Source organism: Haematobia irritans, chromosome 4, assembly GCF_050003625.1.
Source record: "Haematobia irritans isolate KBUSLIRL chromosome 4, ASM5000362v1, whole genome shotgun sequence".
Taxonomy (NCBI): Eukaryota; Metazoa; Arthropoda; class Insecta; order Diptera; family Muscidae; genus Haematobia; species Haematobia irritans.
Genome location: NC_134400.1, coordinates 219,773,206 through 219,788,606, shown reverse-complemented (window position 1 = coordinate 219,788,606; position 15,401 = coordinate 219,773,206). Strand labels below are relative to the sequence as shown.

At 36.7% G+C, this 15,401-nt stretch overlaps 2 protein-coding genes across 2 annotated transcripts; both read left to right on the top strand.

The window, feature by feature from the left end:
* Positions 1-1,180: 1,180 nt before the first annotated feature.
* LOC142236549 (uncharacterized) lies at positions 1,181-9,684 on the top strand. Its single transcript, XM_075307784.1, has 3 exons — positions 1,181-1,521; positions 2,310-2,393; positions 7,985-9,684. The coding sequence occupies exon 3, from the start codon at positions 7,987-7,989 to the stop codon at positions 9,037-9,039; it is 1,053 nt and encodes a 350-aa protein (XP_075163899.1). The 5' UTR covers positions 1,181-1,521; positions 2,310-2,393; positions 7,985-7,986; the 3' UTR covers positions 9,040-9,684.
* Positions 2,657-7,933, top strand: LOC142235997 (uncharacterized). The gene has a single exon (XM_075307247.1). It carries the CDS (start codon positions 2,657-2,659, stop codon positions 7,931-7,933), a length of 5,277 nt encoding a protein of 1,758 aa, XP_075163362.1.
* Positions 9,685-15,401: the final 5,717 nt, after the last annotated feature.

Below are 15,401 nucleotides of genomic sequence, written 5' to 3'. Positions count from 1 at the left end.
GACATAGTCAACATCACACACAAAAAAATAACTGCAAATAAATATTAACAACTTTATTTGTATGTAAAATCTGCTGATGCTCACCAAATTTGTCTATTGAATATGAGGCATTTGTTGTTAAAATGTGTTTGTAGATGCTTGACAGACGAAATAATAGAAATATTCCGAATTTTCAACAAATTGTTTTGTTGCGAAAATAGTTGACTGCTATCGATATGAAAACAAAAATACAAGACTGGTTACGCGCACATCGCTGAGAATATGTACGAAAGCTAAAAGAAGTATGCGAAGAACAGTGCTGCCGCTAGTGAAAAATTGAGTGAAGTAGATTTTGGAAAAAAGTGGAGTAGATTGAATAAAATTGAAGTAGCATACATTTTTGAAAACAAAACAATAGAATTCATTTTATTATACCCTCCACCATAGGATGGGGGTATATTAACTTTGTCATTCCGTTTGTAACACATCGAAATATTGCTCTAAGACCCCATAAAGTACATATATTCTGGGTCGTGGTGAAATTCTGAGTCGATCTGAGCAAGTCCGTCTGTTGAAATCACGCTAACTTCCGAACGACAGAAGCTATCGACTTGAAACTTGGCACAAGTAGTTGTTATTGATGTAGGTCGGATGGTATTGCAAATTGGCCATATCGGTCCACTTTTACGTATAGCCCCCATATAAACGGACCCCCAAATTTGGCTTGCGGGGATTCTAAGAGAAGCAAATTTCGTCCGATCCAGCTGAAATTTGGTACATGGCTTCAGCATATGATCTCTTACAACCATGCAAAAATTGGTCCACATCAGTCCATAATTATATATAGCCCCCATATAAACTGATTCCCCGATTTGGCTTGCGGAGCCTCTAAGAGAACCAAATTTCATCCGATCCGGCTGAAATTTGATACATGGTATCTGTTTAATGTCCAACGACATTAAACTAATATCATTTGTTTTTTCACTTTTTTTATTTTTCATTTCATTATCTCCATTGCCATTATTCCTTTCATTTGATCAGTTTCCTTAATTTCCTTATTCATTTGTATTCTTATTCTTTCATATTTTGTTTATTTTGAATTGCTTTTAACATTACTTTCGTATTACATTTTAATTTTCAACATTCATTTGATGTTTGGTTTGTTTTCATTTGTTCTTTGTTTCTTATTGAAAAGACTGTTAGGAATAACAACAACAATAACAACACTCAACATCATCTACATCCAGTGTAGAGAGTGAGTGTTGGTATTGTTACTGTTGTTGCCTGTGATCTTTTTTTTTACTTTGCCCTTGACCGATATAAAGGGAAACAAGAAAGTCAGTTGGTTAACGACTTGCTTTATATTCGGTGCGCTCGACTTAAAGAAAAACAAACAAACAAACATCAAGTGAAAATCAAACTCATAAATAAAAGTGAATTTTTGTGATACTAATTTGAAGTTAATAAAACAATACATTGTGTAAAAATTAAATAGAAATCAAACAAAGACTTTTATTAAAACTAACAAGGCAACATCAAACGGTAAAAACGAACGGGCAAATTAAAACAACAAAAAGTGGCATAGTGAATGCAACAAACTTAAAGAAATATACTTAAACAAATTAAATTAAAATAAAAGTGGGAGAATTTTTGCCCCCACTCAAACATTTGGTCCTAATCGAACCGAATAAGTGTTTTAGTTAATTGTTCAAGTGACCTTTGTGAACAATAACTCACATAGAAATTTGTTTGTGCAACAAGTTTGAGCTTTGGTAAAATGCAAATTGACCTAACTCCATTAATGGAAAATTAAATGAAATAATTTATATAAAATTTTTCTTTTTAAAAATTAAACGTGTGTGACATTGACATTTATGTGAATTAACAACAAAAACAAAATCTGTGGTGAAAGACATACAAACGTAAAAGAAAAAAAATATATATAATAATAAAAAGGAAAAAATTAGTAAATTGTTGGTGACTGAAAATTATCTTGAGGAAAAAATTAGTTAATATTTTTGAAATCTTGTAAAGGAAAAAGTGACATAGACAAAAAGTGAAAGAAAAGTAACTTGTGCAAGGTCCAGTGACATCTTTTTTGGAAAATTGCAAATTTTTGTGAAATAAAAAATTGTGACCTGTGAAATAAAATACATAAAAGCAGTTAAAGCAAATAAACCAAATAAAGTTGTGTGACATTACATAAGTGCAAATCAAGATTTCAAAATAAGTGACGTTTTGTAAAAAGCAACTGTAAATTCTAACTGTCAATTCCAAAACAAAATTTTCAAAAGTGTTGACCTCAAAGTGATTTTCTCTTTTTCTTGTAGACCTCCGTTTATTTATCAAGACCTCTCAACGAGTACAACAAAGAGACTCCAATTCTCCACACTCGCAAAAAAAAAAACAACGGAGTAAGTACAATCACTTTTGCTTTCCTCTTCGTCCCGATTTAGTCGCTCTCATCGACTCATTTGCTTACATATTGGCGAATCGGTAAATTGGGTTGCCAGATCGGACCTTTTTTGAAATTTTGCGGGGACATTTTTGGAAATTTTTAATTTGAAATTTCTCGATTTTCTGATAAATTTTCAACATACCAACGCCAGTTGACCTATAATATTGATATTTCGTGGGATTTTTTCGATTCTTTTTTATTTCGACCTACTTTTTCGAAATGAGCGTTTCTGAGAAATTTACTAATGCCTTTAACGACCTTATGGACTTCGAGCAGGCTGAATCCAATAGACCTGCCGAAAAAGATGTGCACTCTCTAGACGTGTTACGCGTTCATGTGGACCATTTATGGACCCAAGTTCAAAGGTCGTATGAGATATGTAGAGACTATAAGGCACCAGAAGGAGAAAAACCAATTGATTTAAAAATTTTGCGCGAAACTTATCGAAAGGCTCTGTCGTCCTACAAACTTGTTGTCAGCTCACTCAACGCAGAAAAAGAAGCTCTTTCTTCCCTCAACCATCCTCCAGAGAAATCAGAGAGACTTTCAGCCCCCAGCCCAGCGGGCTTTGACAGATCACATGAATATGCCATAAAATTACCGCCATGCGATACGGACGTTTTCTATGGCAGCTACAAGACCTGGCCAACATTTCGCGACCTTTTCTCGGCAATTTACATTAAAAATCCGAGACTTAGTGGGGTTGAAAAACTTTACCATTTGAATCAGAAAACTGGAGGTGAGGCGCGAGAAATTATATCCCACGTACCACTTGTTAACGAAGGCTTTGACATCGCTTGGAAAAGTCTAGCAGATCGCTACGAAAACAAGCGTATGCAAGTCAATGAGCAAATTCGTATATTATTTGACCTCCCCGCCGTATCTGTACATTCAAGTTCATCACTTAAATTGCTTCAACGCACAGTAACTGGATGTTTACAGACTTTAAAGACCTTGGACATTATTACCACGTCATGGGATCCGATTTTAATATATTTATGCTCTCAGAAATTACCGAGAAATTATTTGGAGGACTTCGAAAAGAATCTAGACGACAGTTCTCAAATGCCTTCATGGCGTAATTTTGATGATTTCTTGACCCAAAAGTTCAAGACTTTAGAATCCGTAGGCAATGTTCAGCCGTCGACCTCAAAATCAAACAGCAAACCTCAGGAAAAGACATACAATCCAAAAGATCGGCGCATTCATACTTTCCAGACGAAAATAGAAGAAAAAACTAAAATGAGACCTAATTCAAAAAAAACACCTCAACCTCTCACCACAGTAACATGCCAACTTTGCAAAGAAAGTCACACTTTGGGAAAATGCCCTAAATTTTTAGAAAAGAACATAAATGATCGTATTCATTTTGTAAAAAATAGTCGATCATGTTTCAATTGTCTCACAGCAGACCACCACATCAAAGATTGCAAAAGTAACTATAACTGCCGAACTTGCAATCAACGACATCACACACTTTTACACAAAGGTAATGGCGCATCGACCATGTCACTTGAACAAGACGCCAGCGTACGACCTAGTACCAGTGCTCAAGCCTTTACAACAACTATACAGTCCATACCAGATACTGAACAACCTCACATCACGACTTTAGCTCTCCGAGAGGCTAATCGACCTGCGCTTAGACCTCAGTCTAGAGAGACATTACTCTTCACAGCCCTTGTTGAAATAGAATCGAATGGTCAGAGATACGAAGCTAGAGCGATCATAGATCCCGGATCTCAATCGACTTTTATCTCCGACAAATTGAAAAACCGACTTAGACTTCCGACCAAGCGGAACTTAGTGCATGTCTCAGGTTTGAGTCCAACAGTGACTGAAACATCAACCCAGGCTTGTATTTTCACACTGTGCTCAAAGGTGGAACCCAATTTCAAACTAGATGTTTTGGCTCCAGTTCTAAAGACCTTACCATTTAATTTGCCGCCTAAAGACCTAGACATCGACATCAGTACATTTGAACAACCCTTGGCAGATCCGTACTTTTACGTAAGCCAATCAATTGACATTCTCATAGGACTTGACCTAGGTCCCTCAATTTTTGACGTAGCAGCTCCGATTCGTCCACTCGGCTCACTTTTGGCACAAAAGACAGTATTTGGCTGGATTGTGGGGGGACCAGTGGAGAAATCGACTGAATCAAAAAATGAGATATCGCTTTTCAATGCAGTTGCCCTCGATAAAATCCTCACACAATTTTGGGAGGTGGAGGAGACCCCAAAACCCATTTTGAGGTCGGAAGAGGACAAGACCTGCGAAACAATCTTCCAAACTACGACCTACCGAAACAGTTCAGGAAGATTCGTTGTTACCCTTCCATTCAAAAATGGTGTAGAAATTGGACATTCGCGTAGTATAGCAATGGCTCAGTTTCTACGGATGGAAAAGATGCTCAGTACGAAGCCTGACATCAAACATCAGTATGACCAAGTAATACTTGAATACCTGGACCTAGGACATATGAGAAAGATACATCATTCTGAGATTCAGAAAAGACCTAACTACTATTTGCCTCACCACGCGGTGATAAAACCAGACCGTGTTACAACTAAATTGCGAGTTGTCTTCAACGCGTCGTCTCCGACTTCTAACAAGAAAAGTCTTAACGACATTTTGTACCCTGGACCTATTCTTCAGCAGGACCTCGTTCTACAGACTTTGAAGTGGAGACTTTTCAAATATGTCTACAACGCGGACATTACCAAAATGTATCGTCAGATACTAGTCGACCCATCACAAACTCAATATCAGCGAATATTGTTTCGGAAATCCCCTAAGGACCCAATTGAGGACTTTGAACTTCAAACAGTGACCTTTGGAGTCAATTGTGCCCCATTTTTGGCAATAAGGACCTTACTACAGCTAGCTGAAGACGTTCGACATTCTCATCCTTTGGCTGCTAAAGTTTTAGAGGAAAACATGTACGTTGACGACGTTCTAGCAGGAGGGCATACGGTCAATGAGGCAATCATTTCTAGAAAGCAACTAGAAAGTGCGTTACTATCTGCCGGGTTTGACCTCATGAAATGGACTTCCAATGATCCTCAAGTCATCAAAGACCTTCCTGAAGAAAAACTTCTATCATTAGATTGCCTGACTTTGTCCGAAAATATTGGAACCAAGACCTTAGGGATAAAATGGGACATTAAAGCGGACTCATTTTCATTTCCCCAACCTGAAATTATAATTAAACCCTCGTATACTAAACGAGAGGTTCTTTCAACCATAGCTCGATTTTTTGACCCATGTGGCTGGTTAGCGCCAATTATAATCGTCGCCAAGCTCATCATGCAGCAAATCTGGCTGGACAAAGTCGGATGGGACGATGGGCTAACACCACTGACCTGTATAACATGGCAAAATTTCCTAAAGACCTGCCCTGACATTCAAAGTGTCAAAATACCTCGCTGGGTACAATTCACTCCAGAATCCAAGGTAGAACTACATGGGTTTTGCGACTCTTCGGAGAAAGCTTATGCTGCGACTTTATACATCCGACTTGAAACGGGGAATGACATAAAGTGCCATTTACTAGTTGCTAAAACTCGTGTAGCCCCCATCAAAAAGCTGTCGTTGCCGAGACTTGAACTTTGTGGCGCAGTTTTACTCTCGACTTTGGTGTCTTCTACAGTGCCACGTTTACAGTTGACCTCATATGACCTACATTTCTGGACCGACTCAACGATTGTTCTATCATGGCTAAATCGACCTTCTTGTACTTGGAACACTTTCGTGGGAAATAGGGTGGCGGAAATTACAGAAAAAGTAGGAACCTCAAACTGGCGACATGTAGAGTCTCGATATAACCCAGCAGACATCGCTACAAGGGGGTGTTCGTCAACTGACCTACAGACTTACGACCTGTGGTGGTACGGACCTTCCTGGTTGAAAGAACCAAAAAGCCGCTGGCCGGTTCCCAAACAAATGGTTGAAACGACTTTGGAAATAAAACCGGTTAAGACATTTTTCACAACGACCTATGAAGATCCATTGGAACGATTTTCTAGTCTTTCTCGAGCTTACCGGGTTCTCTCTTATGTATTTCGGTTTTGGAGAAATACAGGTTCCAAAAGAATACACCTTCGATCAACTTCTACTGAAATTTCATCCGATGAAATTAAATTCGTTAAAACTCGACTTATCATAATAACACAACGACATAATTTTGGAGAGGAATATACTCAACTTTCGAAAAAGCTTCAGATAGCTTCAACCAGCTCACTTTTGACATTGAACCCATTCGTAGATACCTTTGGCATTATGAGATCAAATGGACGTCTTACAAAATCGCCATCTTTGACATTTAATGAACGACATCCCATCTTGATTCCCCATGATTGCCGACTTGCACGATTACTTGTTGAGCATACTCATAAATCGACTTTACACGGCGGCAGTCAACTGATGATTCGTATTTTAAGAACAGAATTTTGGATCTTTCGACTTAAACCTCTTGTGAAATTTGTCATAAATCACTGTAAGACTTGCATTTTGTACAAAAAACATACGAGAAACCAGATCATGGCTTCTCTACCTCCTGAACGGAGTACTTTCACACGACCTTTTCAAAACACCGGAGTTGACTTTGCCGGACCTTTTAATATTCGAAATTATACAGGTAGAGCATGTCTCATTACAAAAGGTTACGTGTGCATCTTTGTATGCTTTTCGACCAAAGCCGTACATTTGGAGGCCACTAGCGACCTCTCGACCCAAGCTTTTCTCGCTGCATTTGCCCGATTTATTGGTAGACGGGGTTGTCCTGCAAAAATGTTTTCGGACAACGGAACCAACTTCACGGGAGCAGCAGAAATGCTGAAAAAAGATCGGATAGAGTTCTTCAGACATTTACAATCTGACCTTATCACTCGACATTCATCTCAGGACATTGAATGGAATTTCATTCCACCCGGTGCCCCACATATGGGCGGACTATGGGAGGCCGGGGTGAAATCCTTTAAGTCCCACCTAAAAAGGGCGATTCCTGACATGACCTTCACTTTTGAGGAACTTTCAACGATTTTAGCTCGTATCGAAAGCTGCCTCAATTCAAGACCTCTAAGCCCCGCTAATGATGACCCAAATGACCTCTCTCCACTTACACCAGGACATTTTCTAATTGGCGCCCCAATTTTGTCCCCAGCTGAACCAGACCTATCTTCAGACAATATCACGCTTGCCAATCGTTGGAAACGTTTGAAGATAATCTCTCAGCAGTTTTGTCAACGATGGAAGACTGAATATCTGAGAGAATTACATCGTAGGTATAAGTGGAAGAGACCACAGGAAAATGTGAAAATGAATGACCTCGTAATAATCAAGGATGACAGACTTCCTCCGAATGACTGGAAACTAGGAAGAATTATTCATCTTTATCCAGGATCAGACGATAATAGCCGTGTAGTTGACCTTAAGACCTCCAATGGGGTCATTCGAAGACCTATAACTAAATTGATTCCTCTTCTCTCCAATTAAATACATACATAAATTAGCTACGATCCGCACTATACACGTTCCTCTTTTCAGAAATGGCAGCCAAACAACCAACCACTGATCGACACAGCAGCAGACCCAAGGGATGGATGTATTCATGTGGTCTCTGTAAACAAGATCACCCCATCAAGACCTGCCATAAGTTTTTGAGCCAAGGGCCGTCCGAGCGCTTTGAAATCGTCTGTCAGCATTTTTACTGCATAAACTGCCTCGCTTGTTCACACATACGCCGTGATTGTCCAACTAAGTTAAGTTGCCAGATATGCAATGCCAGACATAACACGCTTCTACATTACGCACCACAAATCAAAGAAATGCACGCCAAATCTGAGGAACGTGCGGAGCCACGACCTAAGTCATGTGTTGAACGACCTCAACCATGTGACAATCGACCTCAACCACATGCTAACCGACCTCTACCACGTGAAGAAAGACCTAGTCCTTGGGAATCTATACGCCGACGCAGCCTGTCAACCGATAGAGACTCAACTTCACAGGAACGGAAATCCCGAACACCTAGTCGACCTTCACATTCAGCCAAGCGACCTCAACGCAGCCAATCAGAGTTCAAATTGGTACCGCAACCTCATGTGCCGTTCAGGTGGTCTAAAGTTCTTGTCCCCACGGTTCAAGTTCATGTGGCTTTTCCGGAAGAACCGTATATATGGCATACCTGCCGAGCGATCTTGAACTTCAGTGCTACTGTGTCTCGGATTTCTTGTAACCTTCAGTCGTCACTACATCTTCCGACCTTTGCATATCGTGACACACGCTTTGCCAAATTTCGTTTATCAGGTCGGCTTGCGCGTTTCAAATGGACAAAAGAAATACGAGCACTGATGACCAGCGACCTCCCACGAAAACCCTATGATGGACCTATATTATCTAATCCGGACAAAGACTTCTCGCTCGACACATTGGCTGATCCCGACTTCAAGTGCAACACTCCAATTGACATCGAGCTGGGTTCAGATTACTTCGCAGACCTATGGCGCAACGGCTCGCTTGAAACCAACGTACCAGGCGTCGTCGCCATCAAAACAGCACTTGGCTATACTTTTAGCGGATCCATGGGGCGACTTTGGTGAAGAATCACTGGGAGGCCGGCATGTTTAATGTCCAACGACATTAAACTAATATCATTTGTTTTTTCACTTTTTTTATTTTTCATTTCATTATCTCCATTGCCATTATTCCTTTCATTTGATCAGTTTCCTTAATTTCCTTATTCATTTGTATTCTTATTCTTTCATATTTTGTTTATTTTGAATTGCTTTTAACATTACTTTCGTATTACATTTTAATTTTCAACATTCATTTGATGTTTGGTTTGTTTTCATTTGTTCTTTGTTTCTTATTGGAAAGACTGTTAGGAATAACAACAACAATAACAACACTCAACATCATCTACATCCAGTGTAGAGAGTGAGTGTTGGTATTGTTACTGTTGTTGCCTGTGATCTTTTTTTTTACTTTGCCCTTGACCGATATAAAGGGAAACAAGAAAGTCAGTTGGTTAACGACTTGCTTTATATTCGGTGCGCTCGACTTAAAGAAAAACAAACAAACAAACATCAAGTGAAAATCAAACTCATAAATAAAAGTGAATTTTTGTGATACTAATTTGAAGTTAATAAAACAATACATTGTGTAAAAATTAAATAGAAATCAAACAAAGACTTTTATTAAAACTAACAAGGCAACATCAAACGGTAAAAACGAACGGGCAAATTAAAACAACAAAAAGTGGCATAGTGAATGCAACAAACTTAAAGAAATATACTTAAACAAATTAAATTAAAATAAAAGTGGGAGAATTTTTGCCCCCACTCAAACAGTATCTAACAACTATGGTCCACATCGGTTAATAATTCAATGATTATAACCGCTATGTTCATAGTAATTAAAGGAATAGGAAAAACAATTAGGTAATATGGGGAAAAATTTAAAAATTTGAAGCAGAACAAAAAGTGAAGCAGATTTTTGGAAGAAGGAGTGACGAAGTAAATTTTGTGAAAATGAAGCAAAATACTTCAATTGAAGTAGTAGCGGCAGCACTGGCGAGAATACCGTTAGAACAAAATGAGTATGAGCACATGCACGTGTATGCTAGCAAGCAAAGAGTTCATTCATCAGAGAATACAGAAAAACGTTTATAAATGTCTGTGAAAAATTTATATTTTTCATTTCTAAATGTGTTTGTTATATGAGATAATTAATAAAACCATATTAATATCGGGATTAGAGTTTATACAATTCTAATTAACTAGAATATATATCACTGGGCAAAAAGTTGTCAAAATGCTTGCTAGACCCTGGACTACTCAAATTTAAAATCGTCATACATTTACAAAAGTGAGTATAGGATTTTCGACACAAAAATGTTACATGTTCCCCGTCCAAAAATAGCATTTGGGTCATATTTCTTCTCTGTGTGTACTTAACAAAATATCTCCAAAATTGTTCGGGCAATTTTGGTGCAATTTGTTAATTCTGTCAATTTCAATTTAATTTTTTGTCAATACACCAATAAATTTGTTACAGGTCATTGTTAGACTCCAACAATTCCCATACAAATTTTTTCGTTCAAATTCAAAAATATTTGTTGAGGATTAAACGTAATGTTCAACAACAAATATTTTGTACTGTTGGATGCTCAACAAATTACTTACACATTATGTTATTGAGAACACAAATTATTTGTTGCCTTCTGATGGTAACGATTGCTAACAACTTTTTTGTAATAATGGTTATTTAAAGTACAAATTAGTTTGTTGCAGGAAAATTAACAAATTTTGTTATTGGTTTTCCAACAAAAGTTATTGGTTCTCAAACTTATTTTTATCCGTGCATCATGTATAGAACATGACTTGCAATGTATCTACAACGATGCTTTGAATATTTTGGACGATTTTGGAGTAAGTGCATGTTCACACACGGATGAAAAAGACTGTTTTTCATATGTTTGGCTATAAACATTATATGTTTGGAACACAAATTTTTAAACACAATATTTTTGAGTGCAAGCATATAATGTTCATAAACTAGCATAACATGTTTGGGACATATATGTTAATATGTTAGAACATATTATGTTTGGGACATAAAATGTTTGTAAATATAATATGCTTGGATGCAAACATATATTAATTTAGAAATAGCCTATAAATATATATGTGTTTAGTAGCTTGGACCGCTATTTAACAGGGAGCGATATTGAATTAAGTTGGTGGTTGTTGCTTGTTATTACAAAATTAACATTTTATTTTTCCTTGGGCAATTGATCAGCTACTTCTTTGATCCTTAAAAACTGTGTGGTCCGCTGTTCGAATCCCCGTCCGGCAAAAGGTAAAATTAAAATAAAAAAAATCATAAAATTGAATAATTTCTTCTACAATGTTTGTATTACAGAAAAATGTGCTAAGAACTAAAAAATCTCGTGGAAGTGAGAAAGATGTCGGGGAATATACAATTGGGCAGAAACAAAATTTTGAGCATTCAGGTCGAAAACCTATGTTGTTAGCACCTATATTACCTGTTTATTTTCATAATTCATTATGATTGTAAATATATAAATAAATAAATAAAATTTTGAGCACAATATTGTTTGGGAGAATTTTTTTTGAGCATATAATATTTTTGGGTGCAAAAATGCTTCCAAACATATTATATGGTCACATAATAACATATCGTTTTTTGGAAGACAGCATTATTGAATTTGGATGCAAAAATACAAAATGTTTGGAACTTAGACTACCCAAACATATATTGTTTAGACCAATATGCTTTCAAACATATTATATATTGGTAGAGATCAAACATATAAATGTTTGGGCAATACCCAAAAATGTATATGCTTGAAGCAAAATATGTTTGGGAGTATATGTTACAGAAGCGATTTTTTGTGAGGGTGCATCCATTATGACTATCGGTTGACGAACATATACTCGTATATTTATTTCATATGGGGGATGTCATTAGTTAGCGAACAAACGTAGTTGTTGGCAATGAAAAAACATTTTAGAATTCAAACCAATTGGCCAATGATATTGTGAAGTAAGTATATAAAGGATGATTTTTTAAACCACGTTTTGTGTTTTGTTTCACAGCCAAAAATCTTCAGTTTGGCCTATAATTTAAACATAAATCGTCTTACCAAGCAAAAACGCTTGCAAATTATTGAATTTTATTATCAAGATGTGTGTTCCGCGATGATGCTCATTTTTGGCTCAATAGATACGTAAATAAGCAGTAAATATTTTTGTCGGGCTATGTGAAGCACATGTCTATACGGACAAACCAGCTTCAATTGACACATTGGAAGACAATATTGAAGCATATATTCGTGAGATACCAGAAAAGTTGCCAAAATTGAACTAGTCGGATTGACTATTTGAGGCTTCAAAGATTAATCATCAAACATTACATTATATGGACCGCGCTTCCGATTCAAATAAAGCTTTCATGTATTTTTCAGAATTTTATATGTTTTTTGTTTTGTTTGAAAAATACTCTCGGGGATTTGGCTGTGCGATTTACCTTTCTAATGTTTTCGTCCACACGAGGTGTAATCAAAAATCATGTATGATCTGACTGAAATTTCTGGCAGGCACATTTTTATGCAGGTCAAACTTGTCATACAATGAACGCTTAGTGGTTTAATTTATAATGAATTTTCTAAATTAAACAATAAAATTATATACAGATTTTTTATAATTAAAATTACAATAAATAAAATTAAGAACTAGCAACTAAAGCTATCGGCTTATATTTATTAAAATATTTAGTCGTCTACCCTTGACATATAATTTTTGTTTTTCATTTGTACCACTGTCTGAAAACATAGTTTTCCCGATTTACTTCCTAGCCGCCAGTTTAGTTGCTTAAGATGTGGTTGGTCTGGTGCACTTTTCATTTATGCCAGTCGTTGATTAATAAAATGAAAACAGTAGATAGAAAAGAAATAGTTGTTTATTTGCCTGATTAATTAAAGTTAACGTGATCATGGATATTCCAAGCATAATGTGGAATATCATGGTATATATGAATCGAGAGTGGAACGAAGACGGACACCAGTGTGATGACAACGACTACTGTGGTGCTACACACCGAAGGATGGAGAGCAGTATAGGAGTAGAAATCATCCCATACACGCACACTTATAGCTATCGATTGAAACTACTTCCTTGATACGAGTGTTAACGCAGAGAGGAAGCTACTACTCATTGTAAAGATCTGGACCCCGTTATGATTCGGATAATTCAACATTAATCACTCGGAACAGTTTCATTCAGGAAAAAAAACTCCATGGATTTGCTTAACCAGTTAGAGAATGAATTTATTGCTCCTTCCCATGTGACATTACACATTTCGTGTAATATTTGCAAGAAATTTCCATTTAAATCATACCATCGTTTTCTCTTCCTTGGAAATATGCAAATTTCATCATGTATCGTGATATAATTAGCTAAACATGAAATTGTATTATATGTGCTGGTTTTTTCATGCAGTGGAAAGGAAGTAAGTGCCTCTAAAGTGGATACGACAATTTTTTTTAATAAAATGTTGCAATAATTAAAAGATTTGCCAAAAATGAATGTAGAGCGTGTGATATAAGATTTCGGTTATGCGACTATTCTTTGCATTTGTAAGGAAATGTCAACAGGTCAGCAAAAAAATTAAGTATTATCGCATGGGAATACTCCAGAGTTAGTTCTGATTACGACAACAATTATGAACCTAGATTCTTTAGAGGAATTCATACTGTGCAGAAAAAATTGCAGGTAAATGAAAAAAAAAACAACAACAAAACAATTAACTTGTAGACCCAAATTGATTGTGTAAATTGTTTCTCATCAAAACGGACGATCGGGAGATGGCGGATTCATTATTTAGCCGATGATCGAGATTTTACGCGATGTTCAGTTTTTAGGTGATACAGAATTGATGAATTGGTCTATAATGATATAGAAGATCTGGAACTACACGTTTCAAGTAATGTATCTGATTGCCGCAAGTAATGTATCTGATTTTAACAAGAATGTTATGTTTACATTATGTTCTCAAAAAATATTTGAGGTGATCATATTCCATTATGCTCTCAAAAATATTTGAGGTGATCATGTTCCTTCCCTGGATGTCTGGAAACTGGCGAATTGATCGATGATCGGAAATTGGAGAATTTTCTAATTTGTAGAATATCGGAAAGTGGTGAAGTTATATTGCCGTCTCTTCATCAGCATTAGTTTGGCATATGGTATTGGTTTCGGGTATGGTAATCATCACGGTACTCCAGTTCACGAGCAGTAACAAAAAGCTCTTGCAACATGTTTGAGTTTATCCTATTAAGTTTAAAAATTATTACTCATGCAAAAAATAAACAGTTTTTGTTACAAACTTCATTCATTTATTAAAGTTTTTTATACCCTGCGCCACACTGTGGAACAGGGTATTATAAGTTAGTGCATATGTTTGTAACACCCAGAAGGAGACGAGATAGACACATGGTGTCTTTGGCAAAAATGCTCAGGGTGGGCCTTTGAGTCGATATAGCGATGTCCGTCTGGCCGTGAACACATGTTTGTAATCAAAGTCTAGGTCGCAGTTTTAGTCCAATCGACTTAAAATTTGGCACAAGTATGTGTTTTGGCTCAGAATAGATCCCTATTGATTTTGGAAGAAATCGGTTCAGATTTAGATATAGCTCCCATAAATATTTTTCGCCCGATATGGACTTATATGGCCCCAGAAGCCAGAGTTTTACCCTAATTTGCTTAAAGTTTTGCACAAGAAGAACAATTAGTTCTATAGTCAAGTGTGCTAAATTTTATTGAAATCGGTTCAGATTTAGATATAACACCCTTATATATCTTTCGCCATATATTGACTAATACGGTCCCAGAAGCCAGAGTTGTACCCAAATTTGGTTGAAATTTTGCACAGGGAGTAGAATTAGCATTGCAGCTATGCGTGCCAAATTTGGTTGAAATCGGTTCAGATTTAGATATATCTCCCATATATAGCTTTCGCCTGATTTACACTCATATGACCACAGAGGCCAATTTTTAACTCCGATTTAGTTGAAATTTTGCACAGGGAGTAGAATTAGCATTGTTGCTATGCGTGCCAAATTTGGTTGAAATCGGATCAGATTTAGATATAGCTCCCATATATATGTTTTTCTGATTTCGACAAAAATGGTCAAAATACCAAAATTTTCCTTGCAAAATCGCCACTGTTTAGTCCAGCGTTGCCAATTTAGCTTTTTTCCCGCTAGATTTGGCTTTTTTTGAAAACGTTTAGCGGGGAAAAAATGCATTTAGCTTTTAGCTTTTTTTCTGGCTTTTTTTCATGACCCTTTTAGCTATTTTTGGCTTTTTTATTTTCGACATGTTTCTATTGAAATATGGATAAATCGGCGTTTTTATCTAAGCCTTGCTGCAAGTATAAG